General features: G+C 31.0%; 1 protein-coding gene across 1 annotated transcript in view; it reads left to right on the top strand.

Moving 5' to 3' along the window:
• LOC130896047 (alpha-tocopherol transfer protein-like) overlaps positions 1-12,008 on the top strand; it is a 125,817-nt gene that overhangs the window by 11,254 nt on the left and 102,555 nt on the right. Inside the window, exon 2 of the mRNA XM_057803813.1 lies at positions 10,529-10,720. Coding sequence (XP_057659796.1) covers positions 10,529-10,720 — 192 coding nt within the window. The remainder of the gene's footprint in view (positions 1-10,528; positions 10,721-12,008) is intronic.

Here is a 12,008-nt window from a genome sequence, read left to right on the forward strand (position 1 = left end):
TTAATTAAAGTTATATTGATTACTGTTTATTATTTTCAAACTACAGTTCCTAAAAATTGTTACACAACTAAAAGTGGCCAGTATAACTGTATTTATATATGTCAAACTAAAATTATCAATATTTATTGTGAATTAATTATTATGTGTTCATTATATGCGTTAACAATTATTAAATAATAGTCAACCTGACAGCATTCAGTGATATTCACGGAAATTGATTATCACAATTATTAGTGCTATAATGTGTTTATGGAACATTGTGTCAGACGAACGCTGTATTGTTGTTGAACAATCACAGGAAAAAAACTCGATTCATCAATTACGTACTACCTGTTTTAACTAGGAGTACTTTTCTTAGAGTAAAATTTCATGAAACAAAAGGATAACCTGGTAGATTAAGGCGTAGAGACAATAAATAAAGCAAACTTAGTCAAATAATAAATACTTTTCTCCAACTTTTTATTTCTTATACTTTTTCATATGTTTTTCGTGATGATTTGTCTTTATTTTAGACCGCTTTTATATTAAAATCAGTTGGAAATATTGAGTGTGTAAAAATTTACGTTTCAACCTATATTCAAAAGTTCTTGAATCGTAATCAAATACACGGAAATAAAATTTTTAGATGATAATTCAGTTGAAGTTCAGTTCAGTTGAAGTAAATGTGTACTTAATGCCCCCTCAATTAACTGATATTCAGAATACTGTCTTTATTGCCAAATTGGAAGATGGTCTGAAAGGATTTATAATTATAGTATGAAGAATTTTTTTTATAAATACCTATGTGCACGATTTTACATACAGGTCTGTAACGAGGGTAGCGGGGTGGGATCATTTCACAGGCGCTAAATTACTTCATTTTGTAGTCACCAAATCGGCGACTTAATAATAAAAGTTTATGCTTCTAAATCAGATTTTAGGTCTCTCCTGTTTTAAAATTAGTTTTTTTTATAATTTTTAAAAATAAAAATTTGACGTTTCGACTACTTTCAGTCTTTATTAAAATATGATAGGACATTGAAAATTTGCGTATTGAATAGAGCTATGAATTTCACTTAAATGATACTAATATTATATTTTATTCTTGCTTGATTTGCTTAGGTTAGATTCCTCAAGATCATGTGCTATCATTGCTTTGCAAACCAGACCTACAAAGCTTTTATCACCTCCTCGTTGGAAGAAAATTCACGACCTTTTAGATTTTTTTTTCAGTTGAGGAAAGAGATGATAGTCTGACGGAGCCAAATCTGGTGAATAAGGGGGGTGTTCTAGTAATTCAAACCCTAATCACGAATTTTTTGCATGGCAACATGAGATTTGTGTGCAGAGGCGTTGCCCTGGAAAAATAAAACACCTTTGGATAGCTTTCCACGTCTTTTCTCTTTAATTTTTTCCCATAGAGGGGTCAGTAATGTCGAATAGAAATCTTCAGATATTGTTCTACCTTTATTAAAAGAATCAATCATTTGTACTCTATGGCAATCTCAAAAAAAATGAAGCAAGGAGTTTTCCAGCAGATTTTTAGACACGAAACTTCTTAGGTCTTGGTGAACCAGAGTTTCGCCATTCCATCGATTGTTGCTTATCCATATAACAATTAGGTTTAAGAAGTCTACATCGTTTTCAAATCAAGCACAGATCGAATGGGATGCTTCTATCCTTGCACGCTTTTGGTCAGCATTCAAACATTTGGGGATCCATTTTGAGGCAATCTTTCTCATGTCCAAATTGACGTAAACTATATAATGAACGCGTTCGTATGAAATATTCAGTGCTTCAAATATCTGTTTTAGCCCAATTCGACGGTCTGATAAAATCATGTAATGAACTGCATCAGGGACTGACACAGAAACGGGCCTTTCCGATCGGTCATCCTCTTCAATAGAAAATTCACCTCTTTTGAAGCTTACAGTCCAATTTTTCACGGTCGCATACGAAGGACATTGATCACCAAGGGTATTAAGCATATCTTTGTAAATCTGCTTACCTCTTAACCCTTTTAAATACAGGTACTTGATGATCTTTTCCTTTTATTTTCTTTCTTTTAGCAGTCGAGCGGAACTAAGTATATGATGGCTCCATACTCCAATTTTTCGATTTTCATAATTTCGGTGGACATCTTTTTTCTTTTAATTTATTGCGTAACTTTGATTCATTTTTTTGACGTGAAACTTTACTTTTGGATTTAGTTATATTTTGAAGTTTGATATTACTGTTTTCTTTGTTGTTCAAATTATTTTTAAAATTGTGTTTTTTTTTATTTTGAATTTCGTTATTTAGATAATTGGGGTTGCATTCAATATTACATAATAAGATATTTGTCACAAGTAATTCTTTGTGCACAATTGGAGGCTAAAGATAAAACTTCATTTACAATATCGGGTATGTCAGTATCACTAGGTTGTTGTTTCAACATAAGGTTATTAATTTTCTTAATATTTTTGTCTTTGCTATTATTCAGTTCTTTCTAGACATTTTCCTTCAATTTAAAAAAAAATATTACTACGAGTCACTTCACTTATTTTAATTATAATTTAATTAATTTAGAAATAGTTCAATTTATTATCAAAGAATTAGGGGAAGTTATAAAAACACTAGAGATGGGAAGGTGTATATTCCACATTCTAGAAAATTTCAATCTCTCGTATCTTTTCAGGATTAATGCAATTACTAATATAAATTTTTAACTGTAAGATGTATACAATTTCAACACTACAGGCAATAGGACATTTCACAGGTGATTAGGTGTTAATAAGGTATGGAAACTGTTAGTCTGAAAAATCTCGAAAAATGTATTACTTATGTTGTTATAAATATTGATAATTCCACTGCAAGCCGAGTACCTAATCGAGGAAGTATTAACTTTATTAGCAAGAATTCGTCCTGATATGAGTAAAATCCATAAGACAGAAGTGCAGCCGCAAAAGATTCAAGAAATAAATTACAGTATAACTTCTTTTCCTAGGTGTATAAGTAAAGTAGATTTAACTTACGTACAAATATTATTTCCTGGAAAAAATAATGAAAAAAGTTTTGATATGACGCAGACAGGAGCCTGATATTCCTATAGATGAAAATATAGCAGCAACTATCGAAGAAGTTAACAGTCATATTGATTCAGTAGTATGAAATATACATAAATAGCTTTGATAGACAAAATTTAGTTAGATATAATTGAATAATATAATATTTTCAAGGCTTATTGTAAGCATTTCTGTGTTGTATTCCATGCATGAAGTCATAATTTGTAAGAATCATTAAAAAATGAAAAATTCACTCTTGTGTTATATATTTATAGCACTTGTCAGTCCACTTCATCAAGATTAATGGAATAATATAATATTGTGAAAATAAATCCTTTATATTTACTATAGAAATGTTCCCAAACTTTTTGGCTTCACAGACCACTTTCAAAATTTTATTGGACCCGGTGGACCCCCACATTACTACCAATTCTCAAATTTTGAAAAAAAGGTTTAGATCTTTCTATGAAACTGTACTGAATACTGTACTGAATATGGAATATGCAAGGTTTTACAATCGCTGAGCCTCTTAAAATATTATCTGCCATATTTATAGGAGAAGTCAAGCCAACATTTCAGTTTTTCAATATCGAAACCAAATAAATACTCATGAACCTCTCCTTACGATTGTGGACCCCATTTTTGTGGCACCTAACGTAGAATACCTGGACTACTTTGCGAATCATGGATATGAACTGTAGAAATATTTAATTTAATTTCAGTTTTATGGCCCTCTTCCTCTCTTCATGTTTTAATTTTTGTTCATATTTGTCTTGATTGTGTTTCAACTCTAGATCATATTTTTCTTGCTGATGTTGTAGTTTCCGCCTTGATTCTTCCAAGATACATTGCACTCGAACCCTCACAAAATCTTTTTATGATTTTGCCCAGTTCATCAATTTTGTTCTCAAAGTATTATCTGGAAAATAATACAGTAGTTGAGATACTAATTTTTATCAATAGAATATTTGTGATAAATTTATTCACATTCATTTTCTGGAACTTGTTCCTCATTCTACTTAAAATCTTAATTTGTGAATACAATTGAAAGGCCAAGTGATTAGAATGTAGCAAATGCTCATAATATGGGTACATTACCTACTTTCTGAAATGAATGAGTCCGTCTTGAGAAAATTCAATGAAAGTATTTGAGTAATAGTTCCTGTTTTCCTTACTGCTGTAAGTTCAGAAGAGTGGGGTGTTATAAAGTGTTCAACAGAGGCCGAGTATCGCATACTTAGCCCAGAATAAACATTCAATTTATTGAAATATATCAATGCATATGAAACATTAAATTTAAAAACAATTGAAATACATAAACTTACCTTAGCAATGATGCACCCTGCCATTCTAGAAATGTTTTTCCATTTCCACAGAATATATATTTCGTCGAAATGCTCCTCACATGCAAATTAAGTTTATTTTAGCACAACAATGCGGCTCTACACATTTTGTATTGTTCGATGTTTCCGCACACGTTTTAACCATCTGGTATTTTTAAAGACACTATGCTTTATGTCAAAATTTTCATCTCAACCATACCCCACAGTCTTACATGTCCATCTTTACCATCTCTAGATAGTAGCATTGCGCCATAACTATTCCAAACGTTTAGAATCTCAACATCTAGAGAACTAACCCGTTATATAGAAATTGAGCTGGGTTTTCAGACCTGTATATGAGACCGTGCTTACCTGATAACTTAAAATTGGTTAGGTTATAAAGGGTGTCACAATTCTTCAGTGTTGACATCAACTCTATTTTATTGTGTTTTTTTGATTTAGTGCTAAAAACAAAGGTAACTTTCATGAGATCGACAAATTTGATTTCCGCACAGTTTAGGAAATATTTGACGTTATATGATTTTCATTGAAAAATCATAACATTTGGTAAATTCCGCAAAATGATAATGAGGCTTGCTGGCATTACTTGCAAAATGAATTTTTAAACACAAAACCTAGGTTTATACAATTTTTGAGATTTTTTAGTCTAGAATCATACTGGGAGTATTTTTTTACTGTATGAGTTTCGAATTTTGTATATAACAAAATATCATTTTTTTAAATGGCACACTCTGTATGTTATACTTTTGATAGAACCCGCATAAAAATAAGAATCTTTCCATACATACATGTCCTATATATAATGGTTGTGGAATTATTTGAAAATTGAAAATAACGTAACTCACTGAGTATTGCATTTTTGAATAAAACTGAATGTTCATCATAAACAAAAAGCTATAAAAATATCGTACTCTTAAACAAAGATTTTTATTCAAAATTTTATCTACATTACGAGAGATGTAGAAAGAAGTATGAAAATGCAGAAAATTAATAAAATATACTCAATTAAAATATTCCAATCATATTTAAATAACGGCATTTCACAATTTGTTTTCTATGTATCCCTCTTTTTCTGCACTGAAGGTAGTATACCTTGTCACCATGCTTCGAATTGTCTCTCGTTCTGAACAATTGATTTCCTCTCGAATTTTTTCTTTCAGTTCTGCCACTGTATACAAAATTCCTATTTTTTTATACCTTATTTCTTCAAGTGCCCCACAAAAAAAGTCTATCGGCGTTAATTCAAAATTCCTAGGAGGCCACTCATATGTCCCATTTCTACAGATAGTTATATTGTATTTTGCATTTTTAAAATATATTAGAATTAGCGAGAAAATGAGAAAAAAATATAATTCCACAACCATTATATATATGACATATATGTATGAAGAGATTCTTATTTTTATGCGCGTTCTAATGAAGGTATATTATAAAGGGTGTGTCATTTAAAAAAATGACATTTTGTTATATACAAAATTCGAAACTCATACAATGAAAAAATACTCCCAGTATGATTCAAAAATTGTATAAACCTAGGTTATGTGTTTAAAAATTCATTTTGCAAGTAATGCCAGCAAGCCTCATTATCATTTTGCGGAATTTACCAAATGTTATGATTTTTCAATGAAAATCATATAACGTCAAATATTTCTTAAGCCGTGCGGAAATCAAATAGTTCGATCGATAAAAGTTTTCAACAATTAATCAATAAACGCAATAAAATACAGGGTGTTCCATTTAAAATTCCAAAGTTGATGTCGATAATGAAGAATTGAGTTATCCTGTATAATCTGAAACAGAATAATCTAAAAATTAGTTCAAATACAAAGAACTTTTGTGAGTTTTTGATAACTTTTACAGGTTTTGAGAAAAGTGTAGGGGTCACCTTATGTTTGACACCCTGTACATAAAAACGAGAAAGAATTTAAGTAAAATTTATAGTTCTATTTTATAAATTTTAAAGTACGAATTATTTTATTGATGGCTGCTACATATTTTTGGGATGTAAAAATCTTCACGAAAACAAAATAATAATGAATTGTGGTTGGAATTTAAATACATGAAATAAAGATCTGGCTCCTATAAAGAAAGAGGAAAAATTGTATATACTTCCAATTTAAAAATTGTGTTTAACAAGGTATCGTTTATTAAAATTGTGTTCATATAATAATATAACTATCTATTATTTTGAGGTTTATTGACTGGTTCACAAAAAAAGTTGATTGAATGAGTTAATTAGGAGGATATAAGGTGTACAGTTATATGTGTTTTTTTCAAGCAATACACCCTATGTTATACACTACCGGTACAAAGTTTTTGCCCACCCTATAGATTGCGAGATACACAACAAATAAAACCATACGATCGATTTTGATATTTGAATTTGAAATCTATATATGTATATACAAGAATATAGTAATGATAAAACTGTAATGTTTGAATTTTGGCATTCTCTTCAACAATTTGACAAATAATCGTCGTTTATTTGATTGGAAAAGGAAATAGGATATTGCTTTCTGACAGTTCAATTTGGTCCAGATCCGTTCTTTCTTCGACTCGTATCTTGGAACCAAAACACTCATCACTCTATAGAGCTCCCTCCCTCTCTTCATGATTCCAATTTTTTAGTTCCACTGTAACCTCTTAATTTCATTCTGACCAGCTTCTCTCAAATTCCTTTTCACTGTAAAAATAGTCAAAGGCAGATCACTAGATTCTTTGACTACTATCTCTGGACCCGAAAGTCGTAGAATATATTTTCTAATGAATAAAATACGTAAATTATAAACACTTTTAATTAATGCACGAGTTTCAACCGATAGTCCCATGGTTTTACTCATTTTATAACTCAGAAGTCTGAATTTGTGAGAACGAAAACAATGCGTATACGGACTAACAGGAATATAGTGCTTTCAATATCAATTGCAAATTATAAAAACCGTTGGCGACAATTTTGTTTGATCTACCATAGGCGTAGATTTTAAATTTTTTTTATTTTTATAAATACTTTTATTTATAAATAAAATATGTATATCTTATACGAGAAACTATTCGTGAAAAGGCAATCGAATCATTATAAATTGGACGGCATTATACGCCTTTATTTAGATAGATGCACATAAATGCCCAAATTTGAGCTTAGTTACTACTACTATTTGATATCTTAACGAGTTGCCGCCAGTGGTAGAATGTGTTGTCTATAATAATTACTGACTGTGATGGAACGTTAGGTAAAAGCAGTTTATTAAACCACTTTTCAAATAATTCTCCTGTCATATCTTCATGATAATCAGCTGCGCAGTTTCTATATTAATAAAGCATTAGGCATGAAACCGTCTTTGCTTCCAGAGTGTACTATTATAATGCGTTTCGCTTTAGAACGTGGCCCATTCAAACAGCAATTTTTACTATTGTCAACCCAACCGAAATACAACGTGACTGTCAAACCATGTTTCATCTAGATAAATTATGTGTATATTAGAACTTCGGTAGTCTTTTATCTCACTCGAATAATCTTGTTACCATCGAACAATCCTTGACGATTCGGTTATTGGCATCCGTTTATTCAGTTTTTTGTGTTTAAAACCACATGCTGACAAAACTTTTGCTGTATTACTCGCAACCATGTTCTCCTTATAAAAACTATACATTGTCCTACGTATAAAATCTTGAGTAGCTTTATCAAGTAATTTCTTTTTTCTTCACATGTTTTTCGGTTCTATGAATTATCCACATCAACCCCATTCGTGGCTACTCGATAAATGGAAAATTTATTTACTCTAGTTAATTCAGCAATTCTTATTATGATTGCATTATCAGATTGCTGAATATTTTCCTTTTTTAACATTCGAATATATTTAAAATAAGCTGTGTTTATATATCTAAATCTTTATTATTATATTCATACCTGTCCATATTACTACTACACTGTGCAATTTCATTATCTTCAATCGCCCATGGTCTAAAGAACGCCATATTTCTATTTCTTTAAAGATATTGATGAATTAAATGAATCTCGCCAAAAGACGCCACGGCTTATTGCAGGCTGTCTGTCAGCAATATCTCGAATAAGTTGTGTACAACTTCCGACAGTTTCGGCCAATACAAATGCATTTATGTTTACGATTCGATGCTTTCATTGGTAAAAAGTGGAGATAATGAGATCACGTGGGCTGACGATTTGTTAGATGCTTACCGAATTTTCTCACAAGTTTTAACTTGTCCAAATCACCGAAAAAATATAAACATGTGGTCGTATAGAGTAAACAAATAACGGACACTATTATTTTGTTTGTTAGACACCATTTCGAGCATGGCTTGACAATATATAAGAGAAAATTTTTGAAGCGTATTACTTTGGAATTCAATGAATGGAGTGGGCAAATCTTTGTACTGGTAGTGTGTGTGTTCTTTTTAAGTTTTTAAGATACAATGGTCATATTTTCAATACACCCAAAGATATTTAACTACAATAGTCTTGCCAAGGGGACGAATTCATTCGGTACTTGCTGATGAGTTTTGCGTATAACACGTATAACTATGAAATAACTGTGAACTAATTGTGCAAACTGGTTAAACATTTCTTTCAACTGTCTGTGTAGTTTTCTCGGTTTAGACCGTAGAAATTGCGATCAAAGTACAGTAAAAGAGCTTTTGGCTCACATTAAGTAGGTTTATTCATACAATGACTTAAAAAAGTTTTCTTATGGAACGGAAATGTGGTAGAAAATATTACTATTTTCATTCATCGAGGAGAACAGACTGGGTCTTTTGGGACGAGATGAGCATAAATACCAATTAAATATTGTTATTTTTATGTTCATTTCTTCAGACTTTCTGTAAACGATAATAATGATTCGGATTAAAAAAGTTTATCTGCGATATTTGTATACTCTTTCTGGAACAACTATTTTATTAAACAGGTTCGACATTGAATAAGTATCAGAAATCATTATAATAGAAATATATCAATATGATAACTAATTTTCAAAAATTACTACATACAATGAAGTTTCAACACATGCTAAATACAATAACAAATGTTAAAATATATTTTCCTGTAAGCTATGGCAACTGCTATTTTCTGGTCTTTTTTGACAGACATTAGTAATAAGTTGAGCGAAAACTTTTTTCCGGTTCCTCCTGGTGCGTCGATAAAGAAGAGTCCATTATTGCCGGAGTCTATTCTACGTAAAACTTGATGGAAAACATAATTTTGCTCTGGAAGTAATTGAGGAACTAATTCTATCACTTGACGTTGTAGTCCTATGAAATCATAATCTAGCTCTCGAGTAATTTCATTATTATTGACAGTTTTTATTCATTGAGCCAATAACAATTAGAGGATGATTCTGATATTCCATTGTAGGGTCATATTGAAATCCATTATCATTAAATACGGACCACTCCTAACACATGAAATTTCGTGGTCGCGTGGTATTTATTTCTGCTCGAACAATTCTCCTAGCCTGTGATTGTTCTGGCGTTTTTGTCGCTCTTCTAGCTACCCGTTTCGGAGCAAATCTTTCTAAATGACGTTGGGTCTAAAAAGGCGTTTCAGCAGCTCTTCTATCACTTTGTCGCTTTCCTTGCTGTTGTCTTCTCAGCTTTGCATGAACCGAAGATTCTTGATTTCGTGTAACTTTTGCTGCACTGGCCCCGGACGAATTTTTAGATAATGAAGATTTACGCTTCCAAGGCATCTTTTAGACATACGCTTTCAGTGAACCTTGAAAATAACAATAGTACCTAACTTCAAAAATTTCAAACAGCTGAAACTATGGTCAATAGAATTGGGAGTTTGAACTTCATTACTGTTAGATGGCGCTGAAGTAGCGAAATATCGATATTTGTTGACAATTTTTTTTATTTTTGTAATAAAAAGTATACTGTTACTTCTAGTACCACCCAGAATACGTGTACAAAGTTTCATGATGATTGGTCAAATAGTTTTTGCGTGAAAGCGTAACAAACATCCAAATTTTCACATTTAAAATATTTAGTAAGGATTACGGGTTAGAATAAATTATCGAAAAAATACATAAACAATTTCGTGATTTGACAAGACTGTCAAGGATTTCGAACAGGAAAATGACCTGCTAAAATTTTTGGCGACTTGACTGCGTCTTTATGTTTACTTATTAATATTCCCTTTTTTTGCAGGCTACTAACGCAACCACACTTGCCAGAAATTTCCAATGACTATATTTACGTCTTTCTTTTTTCTTGTCACTTTTCGATTGAGAGAGCAAAAAGTGCCATCGAACATTACTTTTCCATTAGGACCAACCATCCTGAAATCTTTGGTAACAGAAATACTGAGGATCCAAGAATAAAACATGTAAGAAGCTTGGGGTAAGTACAGATTTCAAAAATTAACATATCAAATAAACAGAGCTGCTTATGATAATTCGTATATTTCTCATTGGTGTGGAATATTATTTTACTAGGTAGTAATAAACTTAGAAAACTTAATATTTATCTCTTTTTTTACTTATATATGTATATTAAGGAATTTTAGCTCATGAACATAATTGTTTTACTATGCATAGGGAGGTGAATATTGGTCTATCTCATATTTGCTCATAATTATGGACGATATTAACATGAACTTGTTTCATTAAAAATCTTTCAAAAAATATCTTTTTCACTTTCTTGCATTTTAACACCAGCACTGTTGGGACCTCAACTTCCTTAGTCTCTGCCTCCCAAGCTCTGGGAGCTTTTTTCAATTCTTTCAACAAGTACCTTTGTGACGTACTCATGGATAATAAGATTTAGAAATTTTTTGTGGATCTCTTTTTCTTCTAATTATTCGTGAGACTCAAATGCAAAGTGATTTTCGTCAATGCCTGACATTTATTTTTGCGAATCAATTTTATCTAGACAAATCTATGAAGGCTTAATTTTACAATGGAAAGTTTATATTTTTTGTTATATGAAAAATATGCAGATATTAATGTTCTCTTCCTCAATCAGTTTACAACAGAAGGGTAAATCATATAATTTTTAAATGTTATAAATACCAATTATGAATTGTTGGAAAAAATAATAAGGAAATTATTTGTTGATTATGCCACTTTTCGATATTATATAATGTAATTGAAATAAGAAATGATTATACCATCTTTCAGTTAACTCGTACCAGTGCATAGGTAACTGGTTATTAAGAAAGAGAAATTTGTTCGCTGGCCTCCTTACACACATAACTGCCATAGTGGACGGAACTAATTCAACATAGTTATCGATGAGAAGAGAAATTATATTTCTTTCATTTATGAAAATTCGTCTTCTTTTTTGTTCTAAATCGCAATCTTTGAATCGAAGAGAATAGATAACATTTAAACCTAAGCATATACCTTTTTTCAATTAATATTTATGTATTGAATTGTCAATAATACAAAACAAAAAATTGTCTGGTCATAGTACAACTTTGCTAGAACCTAAGCAAATTTCTGTCAAAAATTATATATTTAATAATTTCCACCAATATGCCTAAATTTTGTTGATTTATCTTCTAATGTTATCTATCAACAAAAGCATGCTTATGTACTTATCATATATACCAGGGATGGGGAAACTTTATTTTTCGCGTGCTAATTTTTGTTAACGAAATATATGGCGGGCCAAGTAGCATTACATT

Source organism: Diorhabda carinulata, chromosome 6 (genome assembly GCF_026250575.1).
Source record: "Diorhabda carinulata isolate Delta chromosome 6, icDioCari1.1, whole genome shotgun sequence".
Taxonomy (NCBI): Eukaryota; Metazoa; Arthropoda; class Insecta; order Coleoptera; family Chrysomelidae; genus Diorhabda; species Diorhabda carinulata.